The following is a 25,092-nucleotide window of genomic DNA, read 5'->3' as shown; positions in this document are numbered from 1 at the left end:
TTTGTGTTTCCAAGACAAACCTGCTGGCAAAATAGCAGATATTCTCCCTACAGTTAGTGCTACAGAGCTCAGAGTGGCAGGGTAGGACCTGGATATTTTTTTGCACTGCATATTATAAAACTCTGGGTCATATCCACTGCTGTTTGCATTGACACTGCATGTCAATGTGACCACAATGCTTTTTACCAGCTCAGGGTTTGGTTCATTACTGTTAGCCAGATCCTGAGTGTGGTTCTCCCCATGACTGATTTTAGAGAAGAGAGCTGATTTCCAGTCCAGCCTGAGGGGTTTACCAGCACAAAGCATTTGATAGCAAGGCTGAGTTAAGGAAGTCCCCTGCTCAGCTACTCACTTCCATGTTGGTGACGCAAAGCATCATGCAATGGCACGACTGTTGGCAAGTCCACGGTTTTGGGGACTTACATGGTAAAAAGAAAAAAAAAACAGATGCAAAGGGATTATTTTTAATCTGTACCAATTCATGAAACCTTCTGTCAATAAGCTGACGTGGAAGCACAGGAGCAGAACTGAGTATTTGAGAACATGATCTCTGCAGAGGTGGGAATTTCTTAACCTCCACCAAATGCTTTCTACCATAGAATTATGGCTGGAGTGTGCAGTCCTGGTGTTTTCTAACACAAGCCAACTTTCATTTGCAGTCCAAGGAAATTGGATTTAGACATCATCAAGAGAATAAATATAGATTCCCATTTTTTTTCTTATCAATTATCTTTTTTTTTTTTAGCTCTAGACACATCATACTACGCTATCCACTTAAGACCATGTGCCAGATCCATTGCTGGAGTTGAACTGATTTATACTGGTTTAGAATCTAGATAAATGTGCATAAATAGCATTCCTCCTGATATTTTCCTTCTAAATTGAAAAGCAAATGGCAAACGTATCCTATCACAGCCTTCTCTTATTCTAGGGTGGTTTGCATCTCCCCTTAATCTTTTAATTCTTGGCATTATATATAATGTTGACTTTTTCTCCTAAAAAACAAAACAATAAATATAGCAAGAGCCATTTACTAATCACTTAAGATGATATATAGTATACTCATTAGCTCTTTGGGGTTAAAATAAAACAGGGATTGCTACATAATACACTGACCTAAATACTTACTGGTAGCAATTCCTATTAAATGACTTTTTTATTACATAGGCTATGATAGTAAATGATGTAACTGATGTAATATATTACTTGTAATATAAATAATAATAATACAAGGTGTACCTCATTTCCATCTCTGCTGCTAACAGAGAGGACTGGGGTCTCCCCATAGGATTCAACGTAGGTAAAAGGCTTCCATTAAGTTGCAATATAAAGGATTGCAAAGAGGGTTTGAATATCAAATATTAAACATTCTTGGTCAAAACTGATTTTCAAGCTAAAAGCACCTAAAGTATCAGGCTAACAAACCGACAAAACTAAATATTTTACTAAACTGTTGTTAAAAAAAATTATGTCACTATTTCTCTGTGTAATTGTTTCTCTTCAAGAAGGAACATTAAGAAGATTCAAGCAGATGTTATGTTGGTTCTTTCCCTTTGCTAGTGTTGCTTAGGGAAGCATTGCAAGAGGAAGACAGGAAGTCAGGTCTACTTCTAGTAGCCAACATAGTAAGAAGGCAATGATCCGAAGTAAGAGAATTTGCCATTCATTTTGGTGGCATTTGGGTACACGTTCTCCTCTTCTCCTTTGTACTGTCACTAGTTCTTGTCTGGTCATGTGAAGAGCCAGATGAGGGAACTGATACGGCTGTAAACTGCACTAGCCACAAGATAAAAAGGTTTGTTTTCAGCCAGATCTGTTCTCTGCTCTGGTATAGCATGTTGTTATACGAGTTAGTGAAGAGCAAAGAGAGCTGTGCCTCCTTCAGTGGCAGCCCACACTTAGATCAGCTCATAGCTACCACGAAACTGTAGCCTTAAAAATGCAAGTATTCTATATTCAACGCCAGGGCCACTGCAGATGCGACCACATGGTCAAATGCGGCACTGAAAAAGCCATGCCCAGGTAGAATAAACTGTCCTTAAAAGGCAAGGCCCTTGACATCAAAATCACACTGCAGTAAAAATAAAATAGTGCAGTTTTTATAACGGCTGAGCTCAAAAAAAAAATGGTGCCTTCTCTATTTTCCTTTCAAATAACCCTTCACTAAAGTAAAAATACTTTGTATGTATTAGTAATTATTAAAAATACTGAGGCCTTTTTACTCTGGCTTTGTACCTGTAGCTTCAGGGTTACACCTCTTTTTTCAAGTAGCTTCCGCACCCTGCCATAATGAAGTCCCAGTCCCTCGTGGAAATGCAGAGGTCCCCAGAGCTGAATACCATCGTGCAGTGCCACCGAACATGCCACTGAATGGCTTTTTTCCCCATACCTGAGCTTGGCTGGGAAGGCTCTGCCTCAGAGTCACTTCCTCCTCCTGTAGGAACTCTTTCCACCCTGTTGTTAACTACAGCATCATCCTCAGTCCGCTCTGTTGCAATAGTTCGCTGGATATTTTGGTATCTGCATGTTTTTAGAGAAAGGAACAACGTACTTTAGTTAACAGAAGAACTTTCTGGTGCTTTCTACCTTAACAATGAACGCTGTTTTTGAATAGTTCCATTACTTGTATCTGCAGCATGCAACATAATAAGAATATGCCTGCTTCTTTTCTTCTTCAGCTGATGCAGCTCTTCACACCTGGACCAACCATTACATTGCAAATGTGGCATTTTGCACTGAGTAACAAATGGCTGAGACAGAGGGTGCAAGGCAAGAAGAATCAAAGGTCAAATTTACACTGGTATTTAAGGCTATGAGTTCCTATTAGGCTTCCATTACCATCATTTGGATGTCTGACACCTAAAAACATTGGTGGATCACGGTCCCCCCTCTCACTTAAGTCTTATGGTAACGTAATCAATCAAGTAAGGATCAATCCTGTGATGTACTGAGTACTCTTCAGTCTTGCTTATTACAATATTGGATGCACATGCCAACTCTAAAAAGGCAAAGGCTATTATGAGCGCTGATAGTGTGTTTATTATGACACTGCATGGCCACTAATTGAGAATACTTCCACTGTGGTAAGCAATGCAGCACCCAGACTAGCATGTAGTGAAAGCTCAAAGAGTTTACAATCTAATGGATATGACAGACACAGAAAAGGAGAATAGGATGTAACGCATGAGCTGAGTGAACACTGTGAGGATGCAAGTGTTACGCTATTGCTGGAAATCAGCGGGATAAGGTATTTAGCTTGAGTTGGGTGGTGCCTAGATGCGGAGCAAGGAAAAGGAAATATAGAGATAAGCAAACAACATTGAGGAGGACAGAAATAAATGGAGGATAGAATAAACCTGCAAGCTGCTTTAAAACTCTATAGTATCATTTACATACTAATTATGGAACTAATTTCCATAGTAATTGATGACAACAGGACTAACTATGGCCTTAAAGAGGAGCTCAATCTTAAACACTTGCACCAGATCAGCATCAAAGTATATAACAGGCTGTGGGAACAACTTGTAGCATTTCAAATAGGCACTACAAAAACCAAATTTTAGTTAACATGTTCACCCATAGAAACAGTTGAATAAAATGGGAGATCAAGATTCATTTGCTTTTACTGGCAACCTACAAATATAACAAGTCTTTTTACATATTGGAAAAGAAAATATATATTTTAGAGAGAGAGAGCGGGAAAGACAAGAAGGAAAGAAATAGCAGAGAGAAAAAGACAAGAAAGAAAAGGAAACAAAAGAAAGAAGGAAAGGAAATAGGCTCTCTTAATTATTTTAATTAGCTTTAACTCCACCCTGATATTTTTAATCCTTATTTCTGGATTGCATTTCTGTACTGATATAAGCTGGGATAGCTCTACTGGCTGCATTTAATCTGATCCAGCACCGTTTGTCTCTCATTTTACTGACTTACACTCTCTTTTCTTTCATCAGCTCATCTTCTGATTTCTACATTTTCCATTCTTCCTCTCTCTCTCTCTCTTTATTTGTTAATACCTGCTTTATTCAAAATTAGGAATTGGTCAGGAATGGGTTCCTCAAAGTGACATGGGATCATTAAAGATAAGCAATTAGGATTTAGCTTTTCCGTATCTCTCAACAGACGGCAATACCAGTAGCTTAATCCAACCTGACCTTGGGCAGAGAGGTTGGCAATAATTAAGAAAAATAACTAAAGTTTTAACAGATTTATGCTAACCTTACACAGTACAATGTATTTTCCCCCAGTATTCAAAGTCATTTAAAGCTACATTTAATATATGCTTTGATAGCTCAATAAACAGCATCTTTAGAAGATTTTTTTAAATAGACTGGGCATTTTGTTTTTAAGTAAACATAGAAAATTCAAAAAGCAGATTTCACAACAGCATAAATTTACCTCAGCTGTTCTGCTCTTCTGTTTTAGACCCATGTTTTACATTTTTATTCACTTGACTGCAGGCTAATTGAATGAACTTTCCATTCCAATATTGGAGGAGTTTTACGACACCCACATGCTACAGCAAGGGGAAAAAAAAGGAGTTCATATGTTCAAGGGATATAAGCAGCACATATATAAAGAAACCTGTAGCTTCAATTTAATTAGATGGCAGAAAATCCCTACTGGCAAATTTTAAACAGTAACGCTAGCTGTATGCCAACAAAAGGCTACTTTTTTTTTTTTTTGTCTCAATACTATGAAATTGCCTTATATAAATACCAGAAAATGCCAAAGTAACTGGAGAAAACATTGAAACGCAAAAGCTATGGGAATGCCTCTGGAAATTTCAGTCTCCTTTCAAAGTGATTTGTCAAAGAAACAGAGGTTTAGAAATATCACACAGAGGCTGTCTTAACTATACGATTATAATTTGCTATTTAATACTTCTTAAAATAAAGCAAGGACAAGTCTAGCTGTACATGCATTATATGCTGCACGGGATTTTTCCAACAGAGTTTGAACAGCAATGGCTGTTATTTGCTTTGCTAACAAGCAAGCAAGTCAGGTAGTGCGGTAGAAAATGAGCAAGGCTCTTTAAAATAAAAAGGAGAGATGTTTCTTTGGAGCTTGCCCAAAGCCTGGATTTCAATTTTGCATTCCCTGTATCCCCGAATGGCCGGTACAGCTACTAGGAAGCTTTGAGCACAGAAGTAAAGCAGGACTAGGCTCTTGGATTTGAACAATCACAGCTAAGCGTTTTGTTCAAGCTTAATTTCCAAAGGTCTGTGGTTTTGGCTGGGCTGGAAATACCAGTCTTCCTTGTAATATTTTGGTCTTTCCATTCCCTTCCTCATACGAAACCAGGAAGCTCAAAAGTGAGTAGATTGGTTTAAAAAGAAAAGTGGTCAAGTTTTTTCAAACTGCCAAGTGGATTGGAGTCCCATTTTGTTTGAGCCTAGAGCAAAAGTTCAGGCTGCTGCTAAGACTGTCAGCAAGGTCTGTGTTTGCTGCTGCCTCACGTAAAATGATTTTGTGGTGTGTTTGCTGAAGATTATTTCAAGTAATCAAGCTTGAAATACAACAGAAGAATATTTGTAAAATGAACACTTAAACAAAGGCTGATCCTCTGTAGTGCTTTTCAATAACCATTTACGAAAAGTTGTTTTCCTCATAAGCCCAAAATCTGGAGACCTTGAAATATCTGAAATCAGCTTTAGGACAATGACAATTTTTAAATTTATAAAAGCCAGGATGAAAATACAGAAATGGCTTTCTGCTTCAGAAATACTCAGTTTGTCTGACATCATTGCAATGTTCAGTACAAATCTCTTTCATTGGATTCTTAAGAAACGTTTCGTTTCTACTCAACTACCCAAACTTGGGAACAATAGGAGACCTCCCTATTCTAAAAAAAGGAATTTTTAAAATTTTAATGTTAGAAGCTCTTTGGCAGAGAATACAGAATCATCATTTTTTTCCATCTGTCCCAAGAAGCCACGGCAGTCTACATTTATTAATTTGTAAAGCATTTAGTCTTTAATGAGACTTAGGGGTGGAGAGCTATGCCACCACAGAACATCTCCTATACTTCTTACTCTGTACCTGGATATCTGACTACTAAAAATATCAAGAGAGAGAAAGAAGAACTTCTTCATATTAATAGTCAATTCCTAATCCAAACCAGTGATAACTGAATCATACTCAAGAAAGCCAGGCAGCCTACATGAAAATATTTAAGAATAAAGTTTGAATTAAGGAGGTCCCAAAGGCAATGCCTACCTTGCAGTTTCCGCTGAGATCTGAGATAGCTGGTTTACTAATTAACCCATGTCAGCTAACAGAATGGTAAGTTCCTATGCAAACTCTCACAAACATTTATTACTGGCTGTATTGGGCTTGCATGAGAGTTCAACCTCAAAAAAAAAAAAGAAAAAAAAGAAAAAAAAAAGAAAAAAGCTAAGCTCTGATTTACATCCACAACAGAGCTTTCTGTGTCAGATAACCCGCTTAAGTGGCAATCAAACTGTCTGAGTTTTGATATGACTCAAATCTTTCTTAAAGACAAATCCTAAATGGCAGAGAAGAAACATGTCAATCCCTTCAAAGAGTCTACCAGAAATATCCACTTTTCTTTGTTTCTTTAATATTAACACGGCAGCTTGACACATTCTGAGAAAAGCTATAACGGAAATAAATACGAAGCAGGTTCTTTTACCTCTACAAGAAATAATACATGGTGTGAAATACATCCAGAATAATGAATAATGAATAGAAATTCCTCAAGAGCTTGTTGATGATGTCAACTTACTGTGCACAATAATCACTTCCAGAAGGCTGGTTTGCTCTCAAAAAGTTACACAACTTTCTAGTCAATGTCCTTCAGGACTCAGTTCTCCTTACAAAGGATGCAGTAACTCCCAAACTATTCTGCACCACAGAAGAATACTTTGAAACTCTGTATCCTTCTTTTAGCTCCTGATCTTTCTTTTAACACAGAGAAAAACCCAAAAGCTTCTGTGGCATTTTACATGCTATGATTAGAATATAATTTCAGTCTTGCTTTTCTAGAAAAGAAAGCATATCATTACAGTAAGCAAGGAATAAAAAAAAAAAAACCCAAAACAGAAAATCTTTTCTCAAGTAAAAAGGAAGGATTTTTGCCCAGTTGTTTATTCTTTCTCTTTTCTCCTAAATTCAGTCTGAAGAGCAAGCGTGAATAGGAAACGACAAACAACTGTATGTGGGGAGCAGTCAAACTAAGGGGAAAATGCATGCCATGTTGGAGATATCTGAGCTAGCTCTGAATGAACCGACAGATTTACAGGGCCCAGTGCAACATTTAGCAGGTCTGTCTAGGTCTAGAAGGTGTACAGTCCTATTAGTTCAGTACTCTGCCCTAGAAAAGGAGAAAGGCCCTTCAGTAGGCCAAATTTGCTTGGGTAGAAATGTCACATTGATATGGCAACACTATTTCAATACAGTTCAGCTCAGAAACCCCTGCAGATACTGCAGTGTGGTGCTGGAAGCCGATCCATGGATGCTATTCTTGGAGCTGAATAGCAAAAATGACTCCATCCTTTCTCTTCTAGGAGTCATTTCCAAAAGGTTTTCCAAAAGTCTCTTCTTGCTGTTTGAAATGCTTTGCAACATCTCTCACTCAACAGCCCTCCTCACGTAGGCCAGTGTGGGTACAGGATGCTCACAGAAGGCAGCAAGGTAAAGAGCAACCAACAGCCAGGATAGGAACAGGTAGGTTGGATGAGAAGGAAAGATAAATCCTTAGGGAGCAGATACTGTGTGATGGGGAAGGAAGGAAGCCACTGGGGCTGTGGGGAAAAAGGGGAACATGGATCTCTAGGGAATCTAGGATGCAACTGCTCACCGTCGATTTAGCTGCTCCATTTGCTGGACGGAGCCAGATCTGTGGATTCCATCTGGCGTCGCCGCGGCTGTGGGACGCTGCCACGTAGTGGTTCGGTTGACGTGATCGACATAGAACACTCTGCCATGGCTGTCTATCCGAGCTTCCCAGTCTAGGGTTACAAAAGAGGAAGACGATGCTGTCAGCATGATGCCTTCCCTCAAGCCTAAATGCTGGAGATACATATACACACACATACATATACACAGACAGTGGATATACATACATGAGATAGATACTACATACGTGTGTATATGTATGCAATATATATTATAATGTGTATATATTCAAACAGATATACTATGTGCATGTCTACATATATGTATATGCAGTACATTCATATACATAAATATTGTATCATACACAGCACATAGGCAGCCTGTGGAATTCATTGCCATAGACTATGAAAAACAAGTGACACAGTGGCTATGTTTTTAAAGGGCTGGATAATTTTACAGTCAGTTATACTAGCTGGCTGGATTTATTAGAGGTCAGGGAAGCCATACAGAACAGGCCAACTAGATGGAGAGTTTGTAGCATAATAATGAGCCTCTTATCATTACAGTCTCCTGTCAATGTTAGTCTAAGTTGTCCCATGAATGAAAATTAGAAGCCCTTGTGTATCTGATGGCTTGTGGAAATGATGACTAAAAACATAAAAAGCACTGAAAATGTTGATAAAAAGTGTTTGTCACAGGAAATTCAGAAGTGAATTAGAAAACTAAGCCATACATTGAACTGCTTGGAATGGATGGCGTGAAGTGATATAAATTTGACTTGCTAACTTCATATTTCCACATGATTCACCAGCTGACGACAAAACTATCCAAATATATGCACATACTTTCTACATATATTATAAACAAATCATCACCCGCATTCACACACAAATGCACATATAGTAATTACCTTTGGGGGGACACGTTTCGTCTTCTCCCCATACCCTTACTATGACTCCCTCCTCCCTGCTTTAGGTGGGGATGAGTCTATTCCTTCTTCCATGGCTTTTTATGATCTGGGTTTCATTCTTTTTATCTCCTACCCTCTAAGAGTAGGACTGAAGTTGTGTTTCTCCCTGCTGTGTCTGGAAACCAATTCTCAACTACTAGTTCCCCTCCTCTAAATACTGGCCCTGTTTGAATTCAGTTCCTGTACCTGGGCCGGTCCCAGTCAAGTGTAGGCTGTCTTAAGTCTATGGCTCCTGGCATGTTAATCCCAGGAACCTGAAAACATGGGCATTGGGAGTCCTTGGAGGAATTTTCTGTAAGACTCTAAAACAGCAGGGAGCCACATACACGTGAGTTATTTCTTTAAAGCTGACTGTAAATACCTCTGTATTTACAGGTGCAAAACATACGCTCACACCACAAGTGTACACACACACACACACGCCACGCACACAGAGTCTCTCTCACTGTGAACATCACTATATAATCTTAAGGAGAGGGCTCCCTGTTAATCCCACTGGGTTAAGCTTCCCAAGGATTTTGCAGGTGTTTCAAGAACAAGAACACGGCTTAGTGAAAATGATGCCTGAAACATAAGACAGTGAAAAAGGGCACAAGAAGTACAATAGATGCACATTGAAGGAAATCAGACTGACACCTTTTGATATGCAAGCCAGGCTGAAGGCCAGAACCTTGCCAAGCATACTATCACTGGCAGCAGGTGCGCCACCTCGAATGGGGAATGGTCCTTCTGGAGCCATGCATCACTTGTAAATTCAGCAATATGGAAATAATCTCGGCCAGATCAAAGGTAACATGTTGTACCATAACATAACTACAAAGATCTTCATTTTCCTTACCGCTGTCTGGCAAAGGCCAAATACTTGACCTCACACCACGCTGTAATATCATGCAACAAGTTGAGACTAACAAAGCTCAGTGGATAATTAGAGACTTGTAGGCAATTATTAGATCCACATTCCGGCCAACCTACAGAAGATATCAACTAACACTGGTCATATTGGTCTGTATCCTGCTGATGGACACTCAGTAAGAATAATACTACCCAATCACACAGTAAAACAAGTGCTTCTCATAATCCAACCCTATGCAATACTAGCTTAAGAGTGTATGTTGCAGTGTATCTCTAATCAAACGCAGCTCAGAGCTCCTAAGCTTAACGCTTAGAAAGTTAGGAGCGCTAAACTTGTCCAGACCTTGGGAGGTCACAGTGAAAATGTGACACAGAGAGACATGGCCCTGCTGGAGAGAGTCCAGCGGAGGGCTACCAAGATGATTAGAGGGCTGGAGCATCTCTCCTATGAAGAAAGACTGCAAGAGCTGGGCCTGTTCAGCCTGGAGAAGAGAAGATTGAGAGGGGATCTCATCAACGTGTACAAGTATCTGAAGGGGGAGTGTCAAGAGGATGAGGCCAGCCTCTTCTCCGTGGTGCCCAGCAACAGGACAAGAGGCAACGGGCAGAAACTGAACCACAGGAAGTTCCATCTGAACCTGAGAAAAAACTTCTTCACTGTGAGGGTGACAGAGCATTGGAACAGGTTGCCCAGAGAGGTGGTGGAGTCTCCTTCGCTGGAGATATTCAAAACCCGTCTGGATGTGATCCTGGGCAATATGCTCTAGGTGACCCTGCTTGAGCAGGGAGGTTGGACTAGATGATCTCCAGAGGTCCCTTCCAACCTAAACGATTCTGTGATTCTGTGATTCTGTGAAAATAGCAGGTCCGGATGGTCCTGTGTTACAATTTTTGGAAGACTCTCTCTGCTGGATGTATTGCTTTATGTGTATATATATCAAACTGTGGGCTGACACTCGCATTGTCATACTAAAATATTAGGAACTAAGTGCCACACGGCTTTTGGAGAACCTGCTGCAGTCCTACATGAGTACCGCTCCCTGCAACTGCATTTCTGATCAGCTGAATAGTTATCAATTTCTTTTGGTCAGCTGGGAAGGCTGTCAGAAGGTGGCAGGTGCTGATAATTTTGTTGTACGTATGCCTAACTATGTTGCACTTTCTGCCTTCCCACAAGACAACCAGTAAGTCACAGAAGTCACTGAAGCGGCATACGATACCAGCTTTGCAGACAGATGGATGGATGCTTGCACAGAGAGACGAACAGGCTGACAGGTGAACTGACAGACAGCACTCTGGTTTGGAGCTGTGCTCAAGTTCCTTCATGCTACTCCAGGGGGCATATGCGATCCAGGAAGCAGCCAAATCTTTTTTTTTTTTACTTTGTTTTTTTCAGGTAAATAAGACTGTGACTCCAACACAGACTAACCTCCATCTAACCTCCGCAGCAGAAGCACACTGGACCATGGGCTGGGGACAGGACAGTATGCAGTTTTGTACTCCAGCGATCGCCCTCTACCAACCAATTCATTATCTCAAAGCAGCCTGTGAAATTGCTCTTCTTTATACCAGAAGGCGCAAAATTTTCTGGCAGACCCATAATCCTGGAGGGGCAAAATAAACACGCTCGCTTTCCCTTTCCAAGCTCAGCCACACCTTTGGCATTGAGCAGCTCTGAACTGGGCACATGTATTTTTCTTGGCTTCAGTTCTGTAGGGTTTCAAGCAGTATTAGCAAATGCATGCATAATAAGAGGTGACTATTAAGGCTGTCATGAGGCCATACAAACTCTGCAAATCTTTTGTCAATCTCAAATGTCCCTTAACATTCAGACTGGCCATTACGGCATTCCTACATAAATAATAAATCTGCTCTACCTTATGTTGCCCAATAAACTTGTCAGAAATTAAATTTCCTCTTTGGGACCAACTGTTGTGGGGTTATGATGAAACTAAGTTATTCAGAAGACTTATTCAAAAGAGAAGACTGTCCAGTGGATTCTCCAGGACAGAGGTAAAACCAGTCAACACTGGTAACGTGTTGGTAAGAGTAAATTATCTTCAACCTTACTTCCAGACAGAAGCTAATGCTGCATGTGAGAAGCAAGCCAGCTGATTATGTAACTCAGGTTTAAAATATATAGTGTCTTCCTCCCATACAATTCAAGAATTATTTCTCTACAGATTAAGTGGCATTAAAGACACTGAGATGGTGATACGGAATACTAGAAGAAGAAGAACATTTCTAGATCGAGGCAATGTTTTTCATTTTGAAATTACTTTAAAATTTCATTGACGGTTTTGGGCAGTGCCTTCCTAGGTGATATTATCTAATTCAACTCCTTTTCCCCCAAAGTTAACCTAGCACAATATATTTAAGTCCATAGTCTCAATCTTTATTGAACATATGATGTTATATGCAGTGCTCAAATACAAAGGCATATCACTTCACTAGTGTATCGTACTTTGGATTCCATGTCCTTATACCCTGTCATGATAGCCTTTGTGAAAACCAATGGTAGAAATACTCGCCTTGCGAGGATGATAATCAGAAAGAGGCAAAGTATATTAAACTGGCAAAAGCAGAAAATGGAACATAGATTCACAGGATTCACAGCATTTCTTTTTTTTTTTTTTTTTTTTTTTTTTACCTGAACTGCTGTCAGTGTCTTCTCATTAAGCTGTCTAATTGGGAACGTGCCCTATTCACAAAGTGCTGAGGTAAGAGTGGGAAGAAGATAAACATTTGCCTGTAACAGAGGTAACCATTCCCATTTCAGCATTCACTGGCAAGCCACAGTGGGACTCTAATAAGACTTCATTGGGCTAAAGGCATTTGAATCATTCATTGCTATTGCGTAGCTGACGCCAGCATCAAGGCTATTTTCAGCTTAGGGAACACTGACAGCACGGTTGGCAAATGATGAATTATTTGTCAAGTGCAGCACATGCAAAATGAGTGTGTTCCCCACTTGGGCTCTGAAGAAAATAAAGTGCTTTGTTTATCCGCACGGTTGTTCTTCTGAGGCACTGAGCATTTTAGGTTGTTAAATCGTGCTGATGCCGAAAGGTGATTCGGATGTCGCAGGGCCTAGAGTGCACTCTGCTGGGCAGTTCATGCTAATGCAAAAAGCAGGGTAATATTCCAGGAATATACAAGGGGAAGGCTATGGAGACAAGGGGAAACATCTCCAGCAAGTGATATGGAGGTAAAAATCCCACACCATCAGCCTACTAATCTACCACTTTGTTTAAAACCCTTTTATTTTTATTTCTGTCAACTGTAGACCCCATTGCAGTCCATAATGGGCACAAAATTCATTGATTATCACATCCAAAGACAGTGCGACAGGACATACAATGTGAAGTGTCTTTTCCTCAGAGTCTGGGTTTTTTTGCTCAGATTTGGGCCTGTTTGTCCTAGGAGCATCCTGATTGTAAAATGGCTCCTGCTGGAACTGCAAGCAGAGCTGACAGGACTACTGAGAGCGCCATCCCAAAACAGCTTTGAGGTTGGTGATGGAAAAACCTGAAGACAAACTTTGCAGAAAAAACAGAGTTCTCAGCCATTACAGCACCCAGAGGCTTTTCTGTAAGGCTTCGAGATCACTTTACAGATACCACACATACCAGTCTTACAACAGTGACTGGAGACAAGGGAGTATTATTATTTCCATTCCATGGTAGCTAAGGAGGATGGACCAAGGCAGAAGGAGATTATGGAGCTTGTCCAAAATAACATGACAACACTTGAAGTCAGGGTCAAATATGGGAAACAAAAGGGCATATTGCTTGAGTTCTGGAGAATGAATATACAGGACGGATAGGGTCCTTTAGAAAGACATACTGACCTCTACTGTTTGAGTTAACAGGAAAGGCTGAGAAATACAATAAATTAAAAAAACTAAAGCTTACTTGGTGGAAGAGGCTCATCGATAGTTGGGTAGTGATGATGGTCAGGCCTCAGAGAAGGAAGCTGGCTGACTGGCTGAGAATTATGGAGTAAAGGGCAATCACCTACGGACAAGATATTCAAGACATTCACAGTCATTCACTGTTTTCAAAACGTGGTTTAAAAAATGTGCTACTGTAAAACAAGTGATTAATTTTTTCAAAAGGTTAGCCTGGTGCACTAGCAGCTCTGGTTATTCCTTTTTTTCAGGCACTATTTTAATAACCACTCACATGCCAAAGAATCATTAAAATAATGCAGACAAGGATCTGGTCTTGGGTTTCAGTCAATGCTAAACTACTATGGGCCAGATTCTGGACTCATTTACTCCAGACACACAAGTGTAAGCGAGAGAAGAAACAGGCTTGATCTCTGAGAAGTGCTGTATAAGTACAACCAAACTCCAGCTTCTGCAAAAATCGCGCAGGAACGTGCAAAATCCATTCCAACTTTTAATTCACCCCATCAGAAGTATGCGAGGCTAAAAGCTGCCTGCGAAACTTTCTCCGTTTTTCAAAAAAGGTCTTCTTTTAAAACAGATGAATGGATGTATATGTGGACTGAAGTGGCAGGATTTTGCAGTCCCTGCAGAGCAGAAGATCACCCCCTTCTACAGTCATTTCTCAAAATTCAACTGTCCATCTTGGGGAGGAGGAAGGAGAATGAGAGAAAGACCAGAAACAGGTAGGAGACAGGTGATAGAAGAGGAGGATAAAAGACAGTGAGACACAGTCAGGACCTGAGATAAAGAGGGAAGACCTGAGATAGAGAAGCAGGAAAGAAGAAGAGAAGGAGACACACAATAGACAGGGTAGAGGAAGTTTGTAAACACCAATATTGTATATATGCCTGTATATCCAAATATGAAGTAATGGAACCTAAGCAAATTCCCAGTCTGATGGTCTGTTGATGGGAACGAGCAACTTAAGATTCCCTCAGTGTTTACAGGATCCTTCAAGAATCTAAGAAGTTTATTGTAAGGATGGAAAACTATTCTTAATCCTAGAATTAACTGTGAGAATGAAGAACCTGCAAGTTAAAACTCCACAGGTTCCAGGATTGAGCTCTCTTCCTGGTTTTCTTTAAAACCTTAGAAACCAGGACTATTTACCCTACTAATGGACACATTTTCATGTTGTATGGTAACAGTTGTTCACTACAACCTCCAGCTTCAGATGAGCTTGTATTATAGAGACATGTTCTAAGTAACATAAATATAACACTTATATCCATCAAAAAAGATGCAAGTTAGGGAAAAGTGTTTAATGTTTCTGACATCACCAGAAAATTATGAAAAGATACTTTAAAATTTGAAATAGACTATTCAGCTGAGCCAAACTCACTATATATGCTGGCTGGTTTAGCTGTCTTTAATGTCGGGATCTTAGCATCCTAAAAAAAAGCATTTTGTAAAACATAACATCTAGCTATCAAATGGTAAAATGAACAGTTACCTAAAATGCATACCTCTTTTTTTGAGGCCTTTGCCAATAGCTAGAGGGCAGAAGCCAATTTTGAGTACAACTGTAAAAAAATTCTCACACCATCCAGGAGTGAGAAAAATCACTTACATAAAAATACTCCCTCTCCTAGGTGTTCTGATGATACCATACAGCCTCTTAAACGCCTTCATTAAACTACTTGTGTATAGGCACACAGTCCTATGTGCTGCATGTTTTAACAGACAGTAGAGTTACATAAGTTATCACTCAGTGCTAAAAGCCCATCTCCGATAGCCTTAAAAATTGTGCTTTTACTACAGATGTTGTAGCACCAACTACCACATCATCTATCTATGTTTCTTTACTTACCTCACCATAATTGACTCTCCCCTAGTCAAGATAGTTACGCCAAGCCAGCGGAAGCATGGTAGTGTCAGTCACCTGGAGCAGACGGAGGTGACCACATCTACTGTATTTGTAATAGCCACCAAATCATGAAACAATGTAAACATTTACTAAAGCACCCAGCTGATATCAAAAGAGTACTAAGCAGCCATGCTGCCCTTCAGACATATTCTCTCTTAACTAATCAAAGCAAAGCCACTGCTAATGCCCTTAATATAGACTCAAGGAACAAAACCTGGAGCTGCACAGAATCCATATGCAGAACATACCCTCCCTCCAAATCCCCTCTCACAAGTACACACATCCCAAAATAATCATTACATCTGTAAGCAGTCTCACGCACACACGCACACACTCGTGCCCCCCATAGGCATACATGCAAATAAACGCTGTCCACACACAAAGGACCTCGCCTGCAAGAAAGAAGGTCCATCTCACTCTGGGGTTCTTTGTCTCTGTGTAGTTCTGAGAAATTGATTCTGTGGGCTCAATTCTGTTCTGCAGAGCAAACAATTGTCTAGACATCACTGTCTACAGAGTCCTTACACGGTCCAGTGTAAAGACACCCTATAACCTTTCGGTTTCTGCCAGAGTAGGGCCTGTGGCAGGGGAAGGAGAGGGGAAATGAAGTGGTAATGGAGGAGGAAAAGCTGGAAAGATGCTTTGGTTGGTTGGGGCTTCCAGAGATCCCCAAATATGTTATCCTCTTGGCGACATTTTAATTTGATGTCACTCTGTCAGGCAACAGATGGCTCAGGATTTGGGAATGCAAAGACTACCTCTTGACCTTGCTGCACACTCCTTAGCTGTAGCTGAGGCCTTTACTTCTTTAGCCTGAAAAAAACAGTAAACAAGCTGAAGAAAGGATGAGTGACCAAATCTGTCCCTCATGTAACTCCACTGTGTAACACAAGTTACTGAAGGGAGGAATTTAATGTAAAGGTTTGGAGGGTTCTGGGAAAAACCAGTACCTAAAGTACAATGACAAACAATGATAATCTCTAGAGAAAGTGAAGGAGATGAGAACTTCATTTGATATAGTTACATTTGCCAAGATCTGAGAAAAAAAAAAAAATCTCTGTTGAGGCGTCCTGCAGTTTGTGAAATCTGAAGTACCTTTGTTTACTATTCAGGGAATTGGAGAAAACAGGGAGAAAACAAGAGTTTGTAGGAGGCAGCTAGTTTCCTTCCTAACTAGAAAACATTTGCATTTCTCCATGCTTATGACTGTGTATGGTTACCAATCACATACACATCCTGGCTCAGATCTTTAGCTGGAATATATCAGCATGCCTACCCCTTCACAATCACAAACCAGTCCTCTCACTGACTATCAGAAACATGGCAGTACATCGGATATGTGAAATGGAACAATCCCAGGAAACAAGGAATGGGTTGGTGGATGTGAGAACGCTGATCTGCCGCATAACTGCTGGAACTGATCTCAATTTTATAATGATGCATGTACATTTATAGCAAACTGCATATACAGATCCCCACTCAATTTGTTTGGTTTTGCTGGGATTTTTAAGGACAGACTCAATTATCCAACCCTCCCTGATACCTGGTCCAGCTCACAGCCCCCAAATTTGTACAAAATAAACCATGAGCCATCTGAAACCTCAATTATCTGATGCCTTCCATGACATCCAGATAATCAGGGCTCCTCAGCGCATTCATTCTCAGGATCTAACCTTCTCTTCTGCTGCTTGGACCTGCTATTGGGGTGTCTAGACCCTCTGTGGCTCTTTGTGGATTCCCACCATGAGCTACTAGTTCATCTGGCCACTGGGAGGAGCCATCCACTTGCTCCCTGTCCAGCTCAGGGCTCTGTACTGAATCTGGCACTGACTCAAAAGCACTGTTCTCCTCTTCCTCATCATCCTGTGAGGAAAAGACTGTGCTCTCAGAAATCTTTGCACTGTCGACAGAGGAGAAGCGGGTATGGCTGGAGAAGCGATTGTTACTGTCATAGCAGGAGGTGCTGTAGCAAGAGGTGCTGTAGCAGGAGGTGCTATAGCAGGAAGTGCTGTAACAGGAGGGGCTGTAGCAGGAGGTGTCGCACGCTTCGCATTCATTGTCCCCATTGGGCCTGGAGCTTGACTCGCTCTCGCTCCCTGTCCTGGGGTGTTCCCCATCCAACAGCCCTTCATTTAAGCTAGAGAGTTGCTCGGCTGAAGTTCCAGGAGGCACTGTGTCCTGGCTGAAGTTCTCTTCAGCCTCGCTCTCCAGAGGAGGCTCTGCTGCCACCGTCTCACTCTCACTGACTGCCTCCTTCTCCAGCGCCTCTTTGACCGTTGACTCCTCATCATTCTCCCCACTGTTACCACCATCTTGCTCTTCTTCCCCATCACTGCTCATCTGTGCTGAAGGCAGGCTGTGAAGCAGGTTGTGGATCCGTATGTAGTGTGTGCGAGGGGTCTCTGGCTCACCACAAGCTGAAGCTATGACACTCTCAAGTTCGGACACAGGCAGGGAGCAAGGCCTGTTTTTCCTCTTTGCTGTGGTCCTTAGCTGTAGCTTGTTGTCTTCCTCCTTCTGGGCTGAAGCCCCTTCTTCTTCCTGACTCTTCTCTAGGTCCTTGCCAGCACATACATCTGCACTCACCTCATCAATATCTAATGTTTCTAGGCTGGCCAAGACTCCGCCATCTCCCTGAGAACCAAAATTGACTTTATCGTTTTCCCTAACTTCAGTCTCAGGAGGAGACATGCAGGCCAGCAGAGCTAGTTGCTCTGTGAGGTCCGTAGCACTCAAAGAAGGCAGCACTTCTCCTGCGTTGGATTCCAGGGGCTCAGGAACTGGCACCGCATCAACCTCCCCATCTCCTGCTAGCTCTTCATTTAAGCTGCTCTGGTTGCCTTCCCCAGGTGGTTTGACAGCCCACAGGCTATCGATATTGTTCACACTGTATCCATTTAGCTGTTCTGGAGCTGTACTTTCTGAGGTCACTGTGTTGATGCATGGAGGCTCACCGAGGCTTTCCTCTGCGGGGTTGTTCACAGGGCTTTCCTGGAGGTCAGCTGGCTCAGGATCTGCACTAATGGAGACCTCTTCATCATCTGTGTGAGACAGATAGGAAAAGAAATCATTTACTCCTTTAACACGAATTGTTGACTGAACCAGGGGCACAGTTGTGAGGGCACAGGCATCCACAGCAATTTGAGAAAACTGAAAGCATAAATTACAGTGAGAAAGAGTGGGCAACTAAGCAACTATCAAGACATGCTGCTTTTTTGCTAGGCAGTCTTTTTACATTGGATTTAACAGATACAGAGTTTAATTCTTGGTGGCAATCTGCATGCATCATCCTGTCCTCCTTGCAATATGACTTGAAGGCAACCCCTTTCTGAAACTCTTCTGAGTCAACTGGCATAGGAAAGGCTATCACAGGAAGAACAAGAAAACCTTCCGCAAGGTTTTAATGACATTGTTTCTGCCATGCTGAAGCTACCAGGATTCCACAACAGAGAACTTAACAACAACAACACCTTTTTATACTTCTGAAAGGTCAAAACCTTCCCAAAACATCCTCTGACATGACCCTTATCTGTCCTACTTCCTCCTAGACGACCTAGGCTCTTTCACTCCACTTACCAAATGGTCAAAGGACAGGAGACAGGATTTCCCAGCAAGGGGCAGGTCATATCAATTACTAAGAGAACTGTTGATTTCCAAAGTGCCCTGACAGGGCACTACCACAGAGAGACAAAAGGTCCCTGGGCAACACTACTGAGATTTTCACATGAAAATCAAAGTTCAGACTGACACCATCATGAGAGTTACTTCCTAATAACTACAAGAGAACGTAAATCCAAACCAAACCAAACCAAAAGGGATGGAAGGAGGGAAGTGATAATTTTCTTTTGTTTTTACTCTTTTTCATTAAAAACAATCAAAATGAGAAATTTTCCGATCCTTTCTCCTATTACATTCTCCATTTTTCCTTTATAGAGTGCTTAGATGCAGATGAGACTGCAAGTAACAATCCCTCCAGCACTTCCTCGGGACAAATGATAGAGAAGCAGATGGGACCTTAGCTTTGTACCCTCTTCACTCTCGCTTACATGCAGGAACATCTGAAGCAGCCAAGAATCAGCTGGTAAGAGGCATCAGTAACTCCGACACCTAAGGGGAATCAGGGGAGAAACTGTGACTCACGGTGCCTCCCGTGGCAGGGCGTTTTATGTGTTTTCCTTTGCTCGTGACTATGCCTAAAGTCCCAGAGCAGCCAGGAATGAAAACAGATTTCTGTGGAGAAAGGAATGCAAAGCAAAAACCCGATCTAGACAAATAACAAGTTAAAACCAAGAATTACCTGGATGGATGGAAGAAGTTATCTCAAATCGGAACTGCAGTTGGCCACTGACATGATCTGTAGGGAGCCTGCGACCCAGAGTATAGCTTACAACCCTGTCCCTGAAAGAAAACAAATCTTGTCACAACAGACTATAATCTACCCAATGTCTACTGTTCATAGATAAGGCTGCCACATCCTATAAAAATACTTAATGATTTTCAAAGGCTATTCAATCCAGCCATGAGGGCATGTTGACTTGCATACGAGAGAACAAATGGCAGAGAAGGAGAGGACAATGTCTTCAATTACAATGGAACAGCTGAGTCAGTGAATAAGACAGGCTTCTGCAATACACACGCACATATGTATATATAGAGGGATAACGGTGGGAATGGAAGTTCTGCAGTATGGGTATGAAAATACCAATATGGGAAGCAAACAATTCCCACTGCAGCTACCGTAAGAAGACTCTACTTCCCTGCTGACCTGACCATATCTATCTACCCCTTTGCAGAACCTTGCATTTCTGTATTTCCTTCCCTTCACCTTTTGTATAAAAGTCAGGCTTTCCTATTCTTGCTTTCAAAAGCCTGTACAGGCTATTTCCCACTTACCATCTTCTCTGCTCAAACTGCTTGAATGACTACTCTTCATCTTTTTCTACCCCTCTTACCTCTATGAAGCTGAAATATCAGGAGAACACCTTCCTGACAAGGTTGATCAAAGACTCCATTCTGTCCTTGTGCAGGTCCCTCCCTTTGCCACACTTCATCCACCCCTCAGAACAGAATGAAACTACAGAAGAGATTAACTTCCCAGCTGCCCAAAACGAGGCTGAATCAATGTTTGTAAAGCATTTTCTGAGTGTAGAGGGTTTACTAAATAGCAATATTTACACAACTTCTGAAGAAACACAGTTCATTTTCAGTTGGGCCCCTTGTATTTGCTAGGATAGTTTCACATGCACTGGAAACTCACATAAGTAAGACAATCCCAAGATTGTGTATTATCTTTCTGAGCTTGTGTGCATGCTCTTCATTGAACTTCCCTGCTATTTAGAAGACACAATGGTATTAAAACTAAGCCAGATCTAGGTGCAGGCTGCAGGCACTGCTCTCAGCAATGTCATTAGAAAGACAGTGTTTACAATGAGAAAGTAAAATAGGAAGATATAATCAGAAGGGATTCCCTCATGTTGAGGGAAGCCAATGACAACAGTTATGGAGCTCTACCTTCCCCAAGCTGTTCTTTTCCATCTGCTTTCTGAAGAGCCATTCTAACTCCCATACTTGAGAAACAGGGAGGTAGTTCAGTCCCTTCTGGTAGATTCAGCTGTCAATATCACAGCCAGTTTCTGAACCAGCTGTTAGAAAACACTTCCAACAAGCTCAGCTTCCTGCTGCTCTGCTGAATTGAGATCCAGTTTTCAGAAATGCTTTCTTGCGATCTGCATCGCCCATGCTGTCCTCAGTAAATGGTTCCTTCTCTCCTTGCTCCTCAAGATCTAAACCTTAAAGTCTGAAAGCACCTTTTTGGCTTTGTCTACACACTCCCTGCCCTCCTCAAATTGGTTTGTGTCAGTTTGGCTGCACACACCTTCCTAGGATATCTATACAAAGGGGAAGCAGGGCAGGGCAGCTGAGCTGAAGTGAACTGGTTATTCCCTGGCAGCAGGGAAGAGTCAGAAATATTTAGTTGCACATGCAACATGTATTTTTTGTAGTATTGCCACTGTCCAGAAGCTAAAGTAACAGAGGAAGAACAGATCTGGCACGATTTTAACCCGTAGGTAATTCCCTGAAACATGAAGACAGCCTGTTGATAATTATCAGAACAATATTCAAATTGAAAATATTGCACTCTCCAGATTCGCGGCCATGATACACACAAAACAATTTATTTCCTAATTGCTAGATCTCACGTTTAAAAATGCAATGGATAGGCTTATAGAGTGAATTCATTGGCTGTCCCATAGTCCTATAAATTCTAATTAAGATCATCAACATCATTCAGGAGATCATTGTCAGTTTAGTAAGACCCGCTCAACAACGTCATATCACTATAATGATATACCACCAGAGACTTCAACTGCCTTTTTAAAATGGCAGCACCCTCAGTAAACAACGCAAAGTAGCATGACCAGTGAATTTACCCTATAGCATGTCTCTCCAAGAGGCGCTGAACTGGCATAGAGAGTTTTCCTAGGAAGCGCTTGATGATCGGTCGGCTCTTTGCAAATTTGTCCTTTACTTCTATTTCCAGGACATCAGTGGGCAGGGAGACAAAGCTGAACTGCTGTAATAAAAGAAGAGCACAGCACATAAATTTGGTGGCTGGGCCATGACAGTGTACTGTTGCCAGAACCTGATTGACCTGTGGGACTCTCTGGCCCTTTCTCAGGACAAAAGTAGTCCTTGGCACCCAAGGCATAGGTCTGCAAAATAAAAAGAACTTGTCCTCAAAGCAGGCAGGTGAAAGTACCCTATAGAAACCATGTAATGCTGCAGCATCTGGCTTGGGGAATGCAGGAATTTTATTTATTCATGCCATATTTGCATCTAAGCAAGGCTTGCTTGTGGTAAGGACAATACACCTCTGAAAATCTAACACTCTACCATAGCAATGATTATTGCTAAATATAATTGGCCAGATACTGGAGTGGCTTTTTTTTTAAAAAAAAAAAACAAACAAAATTCTAATATTTTTTAAACAAAATTCTAGTCGCCTTGGGGAAAATAGCTGCTTGGAAGTACAACTGGACTGGCACTCTGGAGAGATGTTTAGTTGGCAATTCCCTCCAAGTGAAATTAGTGGGAGCTTTTCTATTGTCCAAAACTCTGCTTTAGTAAGCATCCAAAAATAATGGTACCAGCTTGCCCATAAATTATTTTTCATATACTCGTGACTCTGATCAATGGCGATGAATTCATCATCTAAACCCTACAGCACTCGCTTTATCTAAAGAACAAGGACAGTGGCATTATAGCATATCCCAGCTCTGAGTTGGAAGGGCAGCTGCTAGACATGCCCAGTCAGGCTCTCGGCACCGCTTCTGATTTCTACTTTGGAAAAAATTTTTTGTAAAGGCTCCTCTGTACCAGGAATTTCAGTGATGATATCAATTCATTGGCCACACAAGTCAGTCATAGGTATTACTGTCCTATTATTTTGGTTGACCAACAAAGTCTGCCTGCAGAAAACTGAGATTTTGGTGTCTGGCTGTAACTTGCAACACTGCAGGAAAGCCTGGATCACCTAAAACAGTCATCTCAGTCACATCAGTGATTACTTCAGTAACTTTGTACAAGGCAGAGCAAAGTCAGTGGAAACAGTGGAATTTACGCCAAAAAACATCATCCACAAAAGAATATTTTAAGACTGCAGGTGTTTCTGTGCAAACATTCTAACACATTGTCAAAGCAGTAAGCAAGGCTTTTTTTTAATAATCAGAACTGAAATTTATTACACATGCTTTGTGAGGGCACGTTATTGAGCTATTTATTTTTATTTTCATTTACTGTAAGCTAAGGCTTAATGCTTAAGCCTTAAGGAGTAATGCTATTGAGAAGTGTGGATCTAGTGAGGTGAAGGACACACAGCCCATGGTTTCCAGATAGAAAGTATTGAAACGCCTCCCTCTCTTGCTCATCCCTGCCTCATTTAAAAAGAAAAAAAGCCTGAAAATACTGTTCATCTGAAGTAATCTCCTGACCTGGTTTGCAGCACGATCCCACAAAGAGCTAAACCAGAAGGTAAGCCATGGTACAGGCAATCAGAACAAATGATACAGGAGAAGACGGGAATGGGAACATGTAAAATCCATATTGTCCCTGAGAACCTTGAAACATGTAACCACCATCTCATCTGATCTGCTTTTAAGATAATCTATTTTTATTTATAAATAACGTTTTCAATAAGCTTTTGGAAAACGTATTCATGCAAACTGAGGTAGAAACAACGAGGTTGATATTTCAGGTTGTAAGCACAAAGAAGTCCACGCATAGAGCTTCCAAGCATAGGAGCATTAGGGCATTAATGCTTTGGATTATCAAGGCCTGGAGTTAAGCCTTAAATTGTTTGCTCTACTGAATCAAGATCTGATTCTCAAAAATGCTGAGTACAAACAGGTTCAAGTGAAATCACCATGAGTGGGATATTCTGCTAATCAGGCCCTACAAAAATGTAAATAATCAAAGAAACACAATTTAAGTAACAGCTAAAGCATTATTTTCTTCTCATTTTTTACATCTTCTGCAACAGGTTACCAAAGAAACTAAAATGTACTAAAGGGAGAACACTAATTCCCCATGTATATTGAAAGCTGCCTTATAAAAATAGTTTGTGTTATTATTATTAATAGTAGTATTTTACTTGCTAAACCCCCCGGACAACTGTTACTTCATGGCACTTACAAGCTAAGCAGAAGGAAGGAATTAATTTGTAACTGAGTGAGGTTATTGTAACGTACTGCAGTTTGTCATTTAATGAATTCTCCATTACAATCCTGTTGACATCTATAGTGTAAAAAAATCTGTGTGGGATAAAACAGGAACACATCAGGTAAAGACTGGACTGTGCATAAATAGAAAGTAAAACCGAGGCTAATGATCTGCATCTTCCTACATCATTAACTCTTTCTCATGTGGTACAACTGAGGTAAACCAGAATCTACATGGACATTTGTTTGCATAATGTTGGTGGGAGCCAAGCCTGATGATTCCCTTCTTGCACAAGAAAGATATTGACGTTACGAAAGTACATGCATCAGCACCTGAGCAGAGAGTCTTGATGCAGGGAGCAAGGTGTGCTGAAAACAACCCTGGGAAATATCTGTTTTCCAGGACAGCTGTGTCACTCAGATGTAAAGAACAGTGATGTTCCAAATACTCTCCAAAATGAAATTGCGTTCTGAGTACATCACCTGCCAGCCCTGATGCATTTCAGGATATGCAAGACTGCTCTTGGACAAGACTCCTGGTCCATGACCACAGATCCCAAATGCTTCTGCTAGCAGCATGTTTTGATACGTTAAAACAGCAGTATCTTGGAAGCACATTTACACTTTTAAGATCTGAAGTGTTTTGTGTGGCAGAGCTCAAAGGATTTGCCATTTGGAAACAGCTACAGTTTGAGACCAAAACTGAAGTCAGTGAAATGAGTCTGGAGACAGCTTCTAAAACAGTGATAATTTTATGCAACTCAGTTTTTCATTATCTAAGCATTTGCTGCTGCTGTTATTCTCATTCAGTTTAAGTCTTGATGGACAGGACTTTTCAAAGGTAATCCCTGACTGCGGATGCCTCAGGTTTAAG

The 25,092-nt window shown here is 41.1% G+C and overlaps 1 protein-coding gene across 8 annotated transcripts in view; it reads right to left on the bottom strand.

Moving 5' to 3' along the window:
• HECW1 (HECT, C2 and WW domain containing E3 ubiquitin protein ligase 1) overlaps window positions 1-25,092 on the bottom strand; it is a 308,997-nt gene that overhangs the window by 60,853 nt on the left and 223,052 nt on the right. For 6 of the 8 annotated variants that reach the window (XM_068935996.1, XM_068935991.1, XM_068935990.1 and 3 more), the window contains 6 exons: window positions 21,933-22,075; window positions 19,799-19,899; window positions 17,175-18,542; window positions 13,597-13,698; window positions 7,823-7,973; window positions 2,390-2,520 (listed from right to left, as the gene is read on the bottom strand). In XM_068935996.1, coding sequence (XP_068792097.1) covers window positions 2,390-2,520; window positions 7,823-7,973; window positions 13,597-13,698; window positions 17,175-18,542; window positions 19,799-19,899; window positions 21,933-22,075 — 1,996 coding nt within the window. The remainder of the gene's footprint in view (window positions 1-2,389; window positions 2,521-7,822; window positions 7,974-13,596; window positions 13,699-17,174; window positions 18,543-19,798; window positions 19,900-21,932; window positions 22,076-25,092) is intronic. The other 2 variants (XM_068935998.1, XM_068935997.1) reach the window with 1 other exon arrangement.

The sequence above is a fragment of the Struthio camelus genome, chromosome 2, assembly GCF_040807025.1.
Source record: "Struthio camelus isolate bStrCam1 chromosome 2, bStrCam1.hap1, whole genome shotgun sequence".
NCBI classification, from domain to species: Eukaryota; Metazoa; Chordata; class Aves; order Struthioniformes; family Struthionidae; genus Struthio; species Struthio camelus.
Note: the sequence above shows the minus strand (reverse complement) of the source record. Positions and strands in the feature narration are given on the sequence as shown.